The sequence below is a fragment of the Podarcis melisellensis genome, assembly GCF_964234715.1.
Source record: "Podarcis melisellensis genome assembly, chromosome: 9".
NCBI classification, from domain to species: domain Eukaryota; kingdom Metazoa; phylum Chordata; class Lepidosauria; order Squamata; family Lacertidae; genus Podarcis; species Podarcis melisellensis.
The window spans coordinates 74,334,595-74,349,675 of NC_138541.1; the positions used below are offsets into that span (position 1 = coordinate 74,334,595).

General features: G+C 43.3%; 1 protein-coding gene across 4 annotated transcripts in view; it reads right to left on the bottom strand.

Annotated features, from left to right (window-relative positions):
* The window catches only part of PPP2R2C (protein phosphatase 2 regulatory subunit Bgamma), a 43,350-nt gene extending 29,130 nt beyond the window's left edge, over window positions 1-14,220 (bottom strand). The window contains exons 1-2 of one of the 4 annotated variants that reach the window (XM_081925708.1): window positions 13,296-14,220; window positions 845-928 (exon numbers count right to left, since the gene is read on the bottom strand). In XM_081925708.1, coding sequence (XP_081781834.1) covers window positions 845-928; window positions 13,296-13,365 — 154 coding nt within the window. In that variant the 5' untranslated portion in view covers window positions 13,366-14,220. Of the gene's footprint in view, window positions 1-832; window positions 940-13,295 lie in introns of all 4 variants that reach the window. The other 3 variants (XM_081925705.1, XM_081925707.1, XM_081925706.1) reach the window with 3 other exon arrangements.
* Window positions 14,221-15,081: the final 861 nt, after the last annotated feature.

Sequence of the window (15,081 nt, forward strand, 5' to 3'; positions counted from 1 at the left end):
GTTTTTCCCCAAAAACACATATTTTTGCCATTTTGTCACCCCCTCAGTGATGACACCAGGGGCAGCCTGCACCCACCGCACCCCCCTTCCTACGCCACTGAGTAGTTTGTTCCCCCTTCCAGGTAACCTAGGCACCATGTTCTGCACTCGCTACAGACGCTAGACGAACCTCCAGGGTAGCTCCACATAGAGCACATTGCAGTGATCCAGCCTTGAGGATTTATGCAAACCCGCAGGTTCTTCCTCAGAAGAGATGCTTAGTTAGCACTATTGAGCATATATGCACAATAATGGAATTTGGAATTTGCCCAACATCACTTACTGGCAGCTATAATGCAAATAGTGAGGAGACTAAAGCCCAGGCTAGCTGCAAGCAAGCTGCACTCAGAGAGTGAGTGCAACTCTTGTGCAGCCCATACAATAAGTGTCAATTAATATTGTTCTTCCCCCACGATTTGTAGCCCAGCAGCAAAAGGCTTTATACTGTCACCATAAGCCAAGCCCATTACGTCGCTCACACAGTACAGGGCCAGCCCAAGACATTTTGGCATCTGAGGCGAATCACAAAATGGCGCTCTCCCCCTGCCAGGGAAGAAGGGAGGAGCGGAGCTCTACATTGGGAGCAAGCAGGGAATAAAGATCTTCTACGTGTGATGCATTCCTCGGAGGCCAGATCTGCTGCCTCTGTGGATCCTGCTGCCCGAGGTGGTCACCTCACCTTGCCTCATGGGAGGGCCAGCCCTCCTCTCATCCAAGTGGATGAGTGTCCACGGAATACTAACACATTGGGCAGCTTCATGAGGCCACTGACTGGACAGACATAGAGACTGACCTTCCCACTCACCTCCAGAGGTGCTCTCTTCAGAAGAGGGTTCAGACACATTGGCATGGCAGTGTGGGGAAGGTTGCATGGCTGCCGCCGCCCATGCTAAGCCAGTCCTGTGGAGAAATAGAGGACTTCAATTTCCAGTGCTGCCAGTTCAGCACCTGTCAGGTTACATGTGCAGAAAAAGAAAACAAACAAAATTCTCTAGCCCCGTCTTCATTAGAAACAACGATGAAGAGCCCTTAACTTCATATGCACTGCTCTTTGTTTTTTTAACAATATTTAGGCAAAATATTTGCAAACACCATTATTTTAATGAATTGAGTTTGTAACATGTGTTTGCAAAGGATGTGTTGGGGAAAACTGTTTGCAATAAGGAAAGTAGCATTTTGTGCCTTTCCCCTTCCCTAAAATATTTCTTATGGGATGAACTCTTCCAGTAAAATCTTTTGATGAGGATATATATATATCCTCATGTATATATATGGTTTTCTAAGAACAAAGAACAAATATGACCAGCTTAATCCTCACATTTCTACATGAACCTCAGCTGTGACTTGCCTTTTCAGAAAGCAGATTTGACCCATTAATGTGCCATGTTTGCTAGCGTGACTTACTTGTTTTTGATACTGACTCTCCTGTAATGAGGAGATGCAGGGCATACTCTAAGGCAGGCATGGCCAAACTAGGCCCTCCAGATGTTTTGGGACTACAACTCCCATCATCCCTAGCTAACAGGACCAGTAGTCAGGGATGATGGGAGTTGTAATCCCAAAACATCTGGAGGGCCAGGTTTGGCCATGCTTGCTCTAAGGAGATAAAACCCAAGTTTTCTGGTCCCAGGTTCTACTTGAGGCCTTTAAATGTGTGGTTTTTACATCAAAAGAGTTCTGGTGGATCAGACAGGGGCACCACCTTGTCTGGCCGCCTTTATCCAAGAGAGCTGCCTACACAAAAGGGAGGGAAAACAAATGCCCTGCCCTGTTCTCTGTTTCTAGCATGTGCTGTTCAGCCTTTTAACACCACTGCCAATGACACGCCTCTTTAATAATCTCCCTTTCAAGTCTTCTAACCTAGAGGCTATCAGCACATCCTGTGGCTATGGCAGTGGATCTTGTAAGTCAATTATACATTACATAAAATTCACCGCCACAGGATGTGGTGGCCCCTGGCTTTAAAAGAGGATGAGACAACTCATGAGCTTGCCTTGATTATTTAATATTTTATAGACCGCATTCCTATGGTGCCTGGAAGAGTGTCCCAGGGGTCATTGAATGCTCAAGACCTGCCTCTCTGAGAGGGTGATCTGACTGTGTAGGGTCTCTCCCCACTGCCTCAGAAACCTCAGTGGCCCTTGCCTCACTAACACCAGAGCTCTGACATCAATAGAAACAAAAGCTGAGCGTCTCAGGAAGCGTATTGGGGGAAGGTTTGAATCTGAAGGATCCAAAACCTCCCCACTCAACCCAGCACACTCTCAAAACCGGGGCAAATATATACAAGCCCAGGATATGGCATATATATTTTGGAATCCGTGGGAGAGAGACATTCCTAAAGAAAACAACAACAGGGCAGTTCCACACTAAACATTTAAAGCACGTGTAATACACATTGATAGTACATGACTCCCCCCCCCCATATAATCCTGGGGACTGTAGTTTGTTAAGGATACTGAATTGTAGCTCTGTGGGGGAGAACTACAATTCCCAGAATTCTTTGGCAGAAGTTGTGTGCTTTAAGTGTGTGGTATGATCTGCCCCCAGAAAGAAATAAAATAAGGGGAAATGCCATTCCTCCTTTTCTTCCACCTTGCGCCTGGCAAGGGTTTGCATTGCCTGATGCTGGTGCTCTCACAACCCCCTGGTAGGATTGCTCTGCCAACTAATTGATGTATTCCTAGCCCTCTCCCACAATGTTGTCAGTTCCGCCCTCAACAAAATAAATGGTTGAAGTGTTGCTTCTGAAAGTCTTCAAAGATCGTGCAAAAGTGCACTTAGGTCTATGGGAAATCTTCCAATTATAATTTCCCTGTAACAGTCTAAGTACAAATTAATCTAAAATGCCTTGTGTATCGCACTATAAATTATTCCATCAGAAGTCCAAAGTGATTCTCCATGATCCCAATGAGAATGTTCAGCTCTTGTAATCAACATCCTCTGTTTTATTTCAACATTTAATATCGTATGCTATGTTTAAGCCTGCAAATCAGGGGTGGGGAACCTTAGTCCAGGGGCTGAATTCAACCCTCCAGGCCTTTCTAGGCCACAACCCCCCTGCCCAAGCCACACCCTTCGCCAGTCCTGCTCCACACCCTCCTTAGATTTCCTCCCCCCCCCCCAATTTGGACTGTGTCTTTCAATGCCTCTTCCTTGCCTGCACAAAGATGGGGAACAATGGGTGGGTGTGACCCTCTGACTTTTGCATGGGTGAAATGTTGCCTGCTGTACATCCATTGATCCCCTGGCTTTTGCCCCTGCCTATCTGTGGGTTAAAGCCTCAGCGCCTATGGCTTGCCGATCGAAAGGTCAGCGGTTCGAATCCCCGCGGCGGGGTGCGCTCCCGTTGTTCGGTCCCAGCGCCTGCCAACCTAGCAGTTCGAAAGCACCTCCGGGTGCAAGTAGATAAATAGGGACCGCTTACCAGCGGGAAGGTAAACGGCGTTTCCGTGTGCGGCTCTGGCTCGCCAGAGCAGCGATGTCACGCTGGCCACGTGACCAGGAAGCGTCTTCGGACAGCGCTGGCCCCTGGCCTCTTGAGTGAGATGGGCGCACAACCCCAGAGTCTGGCAAGACTGGCCCGTACGGGCAGGGGTACCTTTACCTTTACCTTATCTCTTACCACCCCACCCCCTGAGCATGCAGCCCTCAGATTGAAAAATGTTTCCCACCCGTGCTGTAAAAAAAAAAAATGATACAAGACAGCTAGAAGCTGTCCTCAAGCAACAAAGTCTGATCATTCCTATTGTTACACACATTTTTGTTTATCTCTTGCATGTTTGCATGTATCTCTCAAGGATTTCTAGAAATAATACAGTACTGATAGTTTCTGGCAATATGCTGGCAACTGAATCACAAGGTGTGATGCTATGTCATTTAGAAGCTCAAATAACAGAGGCAACTTTCAAATCACCTCAAACATTAATATTCTTCAGTGAGGGCAGTTTGCATACTGAAGTGCGAACCAGTTAGGGTGGTATAGACACATGGGTGTATTGAGCCTTAGGTATCAATTATGCACTCGGTTGTCTTACACAGAGTTTTTACTAATCCTGTGCAGTGTGGCTGTTATGTACTGAAGTTCTCACCCTTGGCCAGCAGGGGGATACTGTAGATAGTTATGCAAATGAAGGATTGAAAGTGACGTTCAGTGATTGGATAGTTTTAGAAAGTTGCTACAGTAACGTTGTACTGGAGCTCTATATAAGCAGGCTGACTGAGGAGCCCTTCAGCTCAGTTCTGGTCTCTGAATAAACAAGAGCTGTTTGAAGAATCGCTGTGTCGTCTGATATGTTCACCCACAACTTAACAGTGGCAATCTTCAATATGTGGAAGATGAAGCATGATTATTCACCACCCGTTGTTCTGAGCTCCTTCACGGTGCCTGTGCACACTTCTACTCAGATTGCACAGACACAGCCTACAGTTTGTGTGCATGAAGGCTGTCTGCAGAAGACCTGGACAATGTATGAAGTTTGGGAATAGGTCCAGGAGTTGCAACCGTGTAGTCGAAAAACAAAATATATGTTTTCAGATTATTTGCAACAAGTGGTAATGCCATCTGGAGTGCCTATTTCCATCTCTGGTTGGTTTGCTGCCTCCATTGCCCCTTAGACGATTACTTGGTCAATGTACTCCATACTCTGGTGACATCCAGATTGGAGTATTGTAATTCACTGCCCTTGAACACAATTCAGAAACTTCCTGTGGTGAAAAATATAGCAGGCAGGCTGAAGGGGGAGATGACTTCAGCCAGTTACTTTTGCTTCAGACAAGAATGGAATCTAAAAGGATGTCACATAGAGGAGGGAGAAAGGTTGTTTTTGGCTGCTCCAGAGAAGCGGACACGGAGCAATGGATCCAAACTACAAGAAAGAAGATTCCACCTAAACATTAGGAAGAACTTCCAGACAGTAAGAGCTGTTTGACAGTGGAATTTGCTGCCAAGGAGTGTGGTGGAGTCTCCTTCTTTGGAGGTCTTTAAGCAGAGGCTTGACAACCATATGTCAGGAGTGCTCTGATGGTGTTTCCTGCTTGGCAGGGGGTTGGACTCGATGGCCCTTGTGGTCTCTTCCAACTCTATGATTCTATGATTCTATTCTATGAAAGTAGCGTTTTCCTATACTAATAGTTTAGGGACTTTTAGCATCTTGTAACCAAGCTACATTTTACAGCCTGCAGAACCTTGCTGTATGGAAAAGTGTGTGAATATGATATTTGGGGAGTTTGTAAGTAAACTATTTTATAACTCACCAAATGTGTGCTCTTCTTCTATGCTAGGGGAAGAAGGAAATTTGGAAGGAGATTTTAATGTGGAATACTTTGGAATTAACTGAAAGGGGCACCTTTTAAGGATTTAAAGCCCGTATTTCCACACTTCTATTTACTGGTACTGCATGTTTTGCCAAAGAGCACAGGAGCTGACTAATGAGTTCTTTGTCATGTGACTGTGTGTTATTGTATTGGGAGATATTTAGTAGGGCCAGTTCTGGAGTTGCTTCTATTACCTGTTTTGTTATTTTGCAGATCTATTGTAAAACTGATATCCTGAAGGATTGAATTTTGGAGCATTCCCACCATATGTGGAGTTATTTGCCCTTGGTGGTGCAGCCTCCCCAGCACCTAGGGGAAGTTCCTGGATGTATCATGGCTAGCTTACATGGTGTTAGGTATCACCTGTAGATGTCTTTATATTGTTAACCATGCCATGTTCTTCAGATGAAGGGCAGTATAGAAATTTAATTAATTAATTGCACTTTCATCCAGTATTTTCTGTTTCACTGCAACTGGTATATTTTGTACAAGTCTTTCTTCCAGTTCGTTGCTGATGAGGAAATAAACATATTTTTTACATATATTGTACAATGCACATATATCCCTCAACTATTTATTTACAACTTTATTAACTATTTATTTACAACTTTTTATTTACAACTTTATTAACTTTCAAAGTTAATGATGTTCCAGATGGATAGCTCTGTTAGTCTTTCGCAGCAAAAAATCTTACGGAATTCTAAACACAAATGAAATGCAGTGGCTAATGGCGTTTCAAAAACCATCTACAGTTGCATGTCTACTCAGAAGTAAGCCCCAATGAATTAAATTGGGTTTACTACCAGACAGGGATAGAAGGATCTGTCAATTTCTGTTCTCAATTTCTGTTGCCCATTTTTCAAATCTTAAATTCAGTTTTCCTTATTTCTGCAGCCATTTATTAATTTTTTAAAATGCTAATGAAATGCCTTCAGCAATTTAGAGTGAATTTCTCCTAAGAACACATTTTTGTAATGCAGTTTTGACTAATGTACACATTTTTGCAAGTGTTTTCTACCTTTATAATGCAATTTGTACCTTGTTTACACTAATATATTCAAGTTTATGTACACGTTTACCTAATTTGTGATTTTTTGTAAATACTGGTTGGTTGGAAAACTGCACTGCAAAATTCAGGTACTGTAAGTGCAAAAACGGCTATGTTTCACTTCTCATGTTGTTTTGGAAACTGCAAATTTGATAAATTCAGCTTAATTTAACTCTCAGCTGAATCAAATTTCTTCCCCAGCCTCAACAGCTTGATTTTACACACCGACCTTATTTCTCTCACTCAGGCATTAAGGAAGGATGTTTCCTTGTCATAGCTGTCAACTTTTCCCTTTTCTTGCGAGGAATCCTATTCGGAATAAGGGAATTTCCCTTAAAAAATGGGAAACATTGACAGCTATGTTCCTTGTACGTTGATAACTTATATTATGTGAATTGCCTTTTTCATTTTAATTTTTTTGAAAGATGAGACGTGGAATAAGTTATGTGATACACCCAGTAGTGATGGATTTTCTTTTTATGAGTTTAATAAAAGACAGTCATTTCTAATTTTTCTACCATAAAATATTCAGTATTATTCAACCATATTTCACAGTCATAGAATGAATTGACAACTTGTCTGTCTTCCTCTAATTTCTTTATCCATTCTGAAGGAGACCCGGTTATCAAAGAAAAATATTCTAGATGACTATGATACAAAACATAAGTGTTCCCTTTCAGAATGATGTAGGTGATGATAAAATCCCCTGCAGTGGAGCAACAGGAAGTGTTCTGCATGAACTGTGTGTTCTTTCGTTTTGCATTATTCAATGCTTTTGATCTGCCAGTTTCAATTACAAAGAGATTAGCATTTTATACAAGATAATGACCTCACCCTTCAGATGTAGCAACTGGTGTGATTTCAACAATATAGTTCACTGCTTAACACTTCCTTGAGCCACCACCTGTCTAGGTTGATGCTATAAGGTCTCATTTGATAGTGAGAGATTTGGAGATTGTACTGCTTACATATACACAAGCAGAGCCAGGGCTGAGCCAAGACATTTTGCTGCCTAAAACAAAGGACAAGATGGCACACCTCCCAGATTTAAATACAAATGCAGATCTATCTGACAGTTGAATATAATTTCAATTTCACCACACTTGAGATCAGCAAGTTAACTTAGGGACACAGGGCAGGTTGTGTGGCACACCCATGACTGTCTTCCAACAGAGGGAAATAGCCAGGGGGCCGAGGAGGAATAGAGCCCCAGCATCCACCACAAGATCCGCCCCCCCCCCAGCATTCAGCACTTGAAGAGGCTGACTCGGTCTTTGTAATTGTAGGGTCATAGCTGAGCACACCAGAGTAGAAGCAAATGCATTCCAAAAGCAGATGCAAAATTGCATCAGATTCCCCATTTGTGCATGGGATCCTTAGCCAAACCCCCACTGCTTGCAGTCCAGATAAAACCAAGCTCTAAAATGCCCCACTCTCTATCTTTTAATTCACACTGCAAACCCTTCCACTAGTTGTAAGGTGGCATTTTCTAAAGGGATTTTCAGTCATTCGGGAAACAACAACGGATAATCTCTGACTATTAGCAAGAAATGAAAGATAGCAGCCAGAAATCTTAAGGGCTTTTTTTTCCCTGGAGGTGCTCATTGGTACACAGTACTGTCACCTCCCCCCCCCCCAAAAAAATCTTGTGCTGCTAGTGCCACCACCTTCCATTCTTTGGCTGGGGCAAACCATAGAGGTGAGCATGGGCAGTGTGGCTGGAAGGAGGGGAAGGGAGAAGGAAAAAGGAAAAAGGCAGAATGCTGGGTGGGTGTGAACAGCAGGTGGAGCAAGGTGGGGGGAAGGTTGAGGAAGGGGAGGGGCATGCAAAGTGGGAGGGGCGGGAGAGAGAGAGAGAGAGAGAAAGGGGGGTGGAGAGGATCATGGCAAACACTGGCACCTTTTTTCCTAGAAAAAAGCAGTGCTTAACATCATGCACTCAACACCGTATATACTTGGGTATAAGCCGACTTTTTCAGCACATTTTGTATGCTGAAAAAGCTCCCCTTGGTTTATACTTGGCCCCCTTGGGTGGCGGCAGCAGCGGAGGGACGAGTGGCCCGAGTGGAGGGACGAGTGCCTTTGCCGCTGTCGACGGCGGAGGAATGAGCAGCCCGAAAGCAGCCCTTTGGGGCTGCTTGTTCTTCCTCCGCCGCTGCCGCCACCACCAGGATTGTGGTGTGGTGAACCAGCTTATACTCAAGTCAATAGGTTTTCCAAGTTTTTTGTGCTAAAATTAGGTGCCTCGGCTTATATTCTCGTCGGCTTATACTCGGGTATATATGGTACTTGTTATCTGAACCTTGGAAACTCCAGTAATATGGTAGGCCTGCATAAGCACACTACTCTGCCCCAACACTAGGAATTATCCTAATATTGTATCTGGTTTGAGTGGATCACACGTGCCACCTTGCCCCTGCGATTGAGCATGTTGCACAATGTCAGCACGCCCCGGGGCGGGCTCTCATGACATCAGCACACCCCAATGTCCAATCCTTGTTCAAAGCCAACAAACTTTTCTCTATCCACTTCCTTTATGGCGCCATGCATAATTTTATAAACTTCTATCATGTCATCTCTTACTTGCCTATTCTCCAAACTAAAACATCCAGAATGCTGCAACCTTTCCTCCTTCCATTCCCTTGATCATTTGGGTTGCCCTTTTCTAAACCTTTTTCAACTCTGCCTGAAATATACTCGGAGTCGAGTGTGGATTTCCTGCTCTTTATTCAGCTCATAGTAGTGAGGAGGAATCCTTTTTGATGTGAGGTGATGTGAACCATACATATTACATGAAGGTCCAGCTATGCAAACATTTGTTATATGAACTTTCAGTTATCTGCACCTAAAGGATCTTTACTCTAAGGTCACTAAATGAATGTCGGATTCAAATATCCGAACAGCAGGACCTGCATGTATACAGATCACAAGAAGTTGCTCAGCGCCCTGACTGAGCGCAATCTACGGAACTGTGGTCGCTGAAAATAAAATGAAAGGAGAGAATCTTTTTTTAATCATTTGGGGGTTAACCATTCTGGGTTTGGGAATGCACTGGGATTTTCCCAATTAAGAATGGAAATTGTCAGCTCACTATACAAACACTCACCTTATGAACTGTTTCTCATGAACAGATTAGGTTCACCTAGCGGGACCTGCATGTATTCCAAATGCAGTCACACCATAGATTTGTATAATGCCATGGCATTGACAGACATATTTTCCATTCCTTTCCTAATGATCCCTAGCATAGAATCTGTCCTTATCACAGCTGCTGCACATCTTCATCAAGCTATGACCCGAAGGTCTCGTACCTGATCTGGCCTGGCCTGAGCATGTATGTGAAATTAAGGGGTTTTTTTGTGCCAGCATGCCTCACTTTACACCTGCTTACACTGAGCTGCATTTGCCATTTTTATCACCCATTCACTCAGTTTTGGAGAGGTTCTTTGGGTCTCTTTTTTATTTGTTGGAATCATGCTGCCATTGGTTTGGCTGCTGTCTGTACCGGTTTGACTGATTTTATTGATGTGATTAACCTGCCTTGTTTTCATGATTTGATTCATTTTATTTTGTATTTTTCTTTGTATTACTGCTGCTAGCTACCTTGAACACCACTTGGTAGCAACAAAGTAGTGCCTTCCCTCAAGTCCCATCCTAGCCAGAAGGATATTATGTTATGATACTGAATTCTGTTGATACAACAGACACTCAACAGGGCTTCAATCTCCTTTGCTTATTGCCTGGTCAGGTGATCTACTAGGGTAACGATGGTCCACTGGGGTAACAAAAATCAGAGTAAAAGCCAAATTGGAATGGATCTAAATTAGGGCTGCCATAAATCTGGGAATCGGGCTGCGAAATGGCATTCGGGCAGATTTTTGCTGAATCTGCAAAATGTCCAGGAAAACCCAGACGTATGGCAAGTAAGGCGATTTTTGTTTAATTTTTTTTTAATGTGGCCACCCTATCTAAATAATCAGTTTCACCGAACTATTGCTGAAGTTGTGACTCATCCACAAATGACAATCAAATCCTAAATGGCAGATATTTTTTCATTGCTCAACCTACACTAATATGCAGCACCCCACCTTTTGTTAATCCATTGTAGTTTGAGGCTTGCTGAGGAAAATTCCAATGCATTCCAGTTCTGTCAGTAGACCCTTGTGAAGAAAACCAGGGCCATCTTGTTTGAAAAAGTTGAGGAACACTGCTTTGGTACTGGCACTGTTATCTAGAGTGAAGTTGGCATTTATCACTCAGCATTTTTAAAAATTCCCACGTTTGGCTTCAGTGGATATGTTAGGTACATAATTACAGGGAAATAAGTTTCCATAAATATCCTCAATCATTATCTACAATTATCCCCTTTCCCAGTGCTTTGGCTGTACATGGCACCATTGTCTGATATTCTTTTGGCACTAGGTGCATAACTTCTTAATTGCCCAGACTTTAGAACCATTCTATGTTATTTCTCAATCTGCATTGCTATTTACTGAATTATAATGCTTTATTTTATCATATTGATTTTTCTTTGATAGCGCTTCAAACTTCTTTGCTAGACCTCTCGGAGTATTATTTCTGAACAAAGAGCAGTACATCAAATAAATAAAATAATCCCTAGTAAGTTTGGGCATAGCATTAATTCCTAAAATTTGATAAATATTCTAATAAGAAAAGTCTGCAGGAATCTATGTCCCCCCCCCCAGGAAAGCCCCCCCCCAACCCCAATGCTTTAGTTTCTGATGCAACATTTTCCATGTTTTGTCTCAACAGGAATAATTCCCAAAGCACTCCTGTGGCAAGACTGGCCCTAAGAGTCCAATTAAGTCAGCTGCTCTATATTCATCACCTAGGTACACTTTTCATCTACAGCTCCAGATAGAACTAAGAGGTAACAGAGATGCCAAAGACTGATGTCTGATGGTGGATGCCCTCCATTATTTTTCCTCCTTTTCCATACAGAATACTTATGTGAACCACGATTTATTTATTTCAGGAAGATTTAAGGTTCTCTTTAAGGGGCAAACAAGCCAAACAGTAGGTGGAGGTCACAAAATGAAAGGAAGAAAATTTGGGACACGTAAATTATTCCCAAATTAACTTCTCTTTCAGCCAGATCCCCCACCCAAACACACATCTGTGGCATGTGTGTGAAGAGATTCTACATATATATATACTAATATTTTGCATATGATGCAAGCCACCCAGAGTGGCTGGGAAAACCCAGCCAGATGGGCGAGGTAATAATAATAATAATTGCTTGGGCCAGGATCACCTCCACATGGAAGGTTTCTATATGTGCATGTTGTAAAGCCACCTGACACATGGTCACATGGTGTGCGAGTGCGTCAGCAGTGGGGGGGATGTGGCTGCTGGGAACCATACCCATCCCCTCTTTTATCACATGAAGGGCACCCCTCGTGTTAAAATAAAATAGGAAGTAATATGACACTTCGAACCTGTTTTGCCATGAGAAAATAACAGTTAATTTGTAGTAATATTTCTATGAACAGTATGGTGGGGGAAGGCAGCTCTACATTCTCCTTCAAGGCTACTCTAGCAGGAAGGTGACTAAACTTTAAAAATAAATGCAACTCAAGTATTAGCCACCATGGAAGCATGAATCAGCAGTATGCTCAGCAAAATGAAAAAGAGCTCTAACAATACCCATTTTCTGGGCATGAGATATTTTTAATCTATAAAGATATAACTGAGCAAATTATTTTCTCCAGTGGTAATTACTGAGGACACCAAATTCTACTCTGGATCCTGAAAGAATTCAGTCTCTATTTAACCTACAGCTGTCCACATGTACAAGCCTACATGGCTAAAGTGAGCACACCACAGTTGTCACATTGCACATTTTTTGCCATCCTCCATACCCAATAAGAGCGACCTTACCACCTAATTGCATAATATGTGTAAATAATATTTAATATAAAACAAAAATCGACATGCATAGGACAAAAAGCGCACAGATGCAAGACTTCAAACAACAATTCAGAACATAAAAGCAGGCGGCCTTCGAGTCAATGCTTGTAGAAATGGCTGTTTTGACTTAATTTTTATATTGCTCCTTAAGTTCAGGCAAGTGATGGGGGTTTCTCCCAAAATTGTCTTTGTAGTTCCAGTAATAAAGCTGCTTTATACTTCTAGAAAAATGCAGATCATCAATAATCGAGCGTGGCCCAGTTGATTAAATTTATGTAAGCTGCCATCCTAGCTGAGAAAATACTACACGGAAGATGCTACAGAAACAGGCTACATGCAACACACAACCACAACGACATGCTTGGGAAGTTCACAACCTGATCACACAGTGACTGATAGGCATGTAGCTCAGTCGTGACCGACGTTTTTAAAACCTTATTTCCAGTATTATGCTATGCAGCTATACATTGTTATGGATATAAGCCCTGCTTGCCTGTAAAATATATTTGTTCACTATAAATATTTTAGCATCCGTGACATTTACAGGAACAAGCTTTTTACATAACATTCCAGACAGAAAGTCAGAAGAGACTCAAAAGGAAGGGCTCACTTAAAAGAGATCTGGTGCAAGGTAAAGAATACATATTTCCAAAGATGTATGGAAGCTCAGCCTATCATATTAATTGATCTCTCAAGTTATCTCCTAGGCATGCAGTTCCAGCTGCTCACATTCCTCTCAACAAGCTAATCCAAGTGCTCCATTTACTTCAGATTTTTACAGGAACCTGGAAAATTTCCTTGCATTTTAGCAAGACCAGAGAGATTTGGCTTCTTCATCTGCTAAACATAAAAATTTTGCTTTCATTATATATAACTTACCCAAACAAGTGAATACAGGTTTTGATTATAATGCACTAGCATTCAAAAACAAAAAGATAAATTATGTCAGCATCTGCATTACCTTCAGTCACATAGTTGTGGTCTCGAAGAAAGCCATGGTTAATTTTCCGTGTGTCTGTGTCCTCGCCCATTTACAGCAGGATTACTCAGCATGCCTGTCCGCAGTGGACTGATAGAATCAGCAGAGGTCGTCACAAGAACACCATCCATGCTGCCACTGCCTAGCAGAGGCAAGAAACAGACTGTGGTATGATGTGCAGCATAATGAGTGCTTGTGATGCAGCAAAGATTTGAAGGTGAATGAAAGAAAGAGCAAGCGCAAGATCGGCTCCAAAAATCAACAATGCAGAACTAAAAATGCCAGAAGGGGTCCAGATGCAAAGGAAAGAGGCCCTGCTGACATAGCTAAATTCTCTAGCCAGCTGCTCCTTAAATGAGCTCCTGTGCAGAGGCAGCTCCCAAAGCTTGCCGCTGAGAAATCTTGCAGAATGTGAAGAAAGTGGCAGGCAGCTGACTGCAGCAAATGCTGCCTGGTACTAGCTCAGTGATTGTTGCTGCAGCTACTGCTGTCATCTGCCTATGCTGCATCTGAGCAAGCCCCTCCCAGCCAGCCTCTCACTATCCAACCAGGAAATATTTGCATGGAAGTAAAACTGAAAAATGAGAATGCAGGCAAGGATTTCAGCTTGTGTGCCTAGAAACCAGGCCTTGAAATATAAGGGAGGAAATAAAACAAAAATACTAAAATCAACCTGCTCTACATTATCCCACTCTAGGATAAGATTAATTTGATCTTATTCATTATTTGTTATAGCTGTGGCAATTGCGTTCTCCTGTGCTCACTTCTTTCCTTCTGCATTATGTTGCAGTCTTGGATTTCTAAGGTAGGAGGCCCTCCCTACTGTACTTCCTTTGCCATGCTTCTTGGGAGAGAACCCTGACACTCTAGACGTTGTTGACTCCAGCTCCCATCAGCCCCGGCCAGCATAGCCAATGGTCAGGGATGGTGCAAGTCCATAGGTCCCTAGTTCATAGCATTTTCAACATCTCCAACACAGCAATGAAGATGAGCCTCTAATGGAACCCTCAGCTGTGGGCCAGCTCTGTGTGTGTGCTGCAATGTGTCTTCATAGCCCACAGCTCCTCAGAATAGCAGGGAATCAAATGTGCTCCACAACGTCAGAGCAGATACTCAGGGGTGAGTATCTCAACTAGGGCTGGCCCAAGATTTTTGGCACCTGAGGTGAACCACAAAATGGAACCCCACCACCAGGGAAGAAGGGGTGAGTGAAGATCTACTTCAGGAACAAGGGGTGGGGAGTGAAGATCTACATTGGGAACAAGCCTGGGGGGGGGTCTAACCAACTTTACCCAACAGTGGGAATCAAAGGCCATCATGGGCAAGGACGCTTCTCTGGATCACGTTGGGCATGTGCAGAGCCCGGGAGATCCCAATATTTCATCCCTAGGGGTGCAAGGAGACCATCAATGCCATTAGTGCCTCCTATTCACTGAGAGGCCTCTGTGGAGGCAGCAAGCAGGGGGCTGCCAAGGAAGCAGAATGTCTGGCTTCCTGGCTGCGTGTCGCAGTCATTGCTGCCACCACAGCAACAGAAGAAAGCAATGCATTGCTTGGAGACTGGATCTGCTTCTCTTGTGGCTCTTGATGCCTGAGGCCTTGTCTCACCTTGTCTCATGGGTGAGTGGCTTGGCCCTGATTTCAACTCCCCATTCCACAGTGAGATCAGGGCTTTGACAGGATGTTCAAGCTTTCTCAGCTGTAAAATCCCCTGGAGCATCCGGGAATTGATCAGGCTCCGGGGCAGACCATTCAAACCGGTACACCA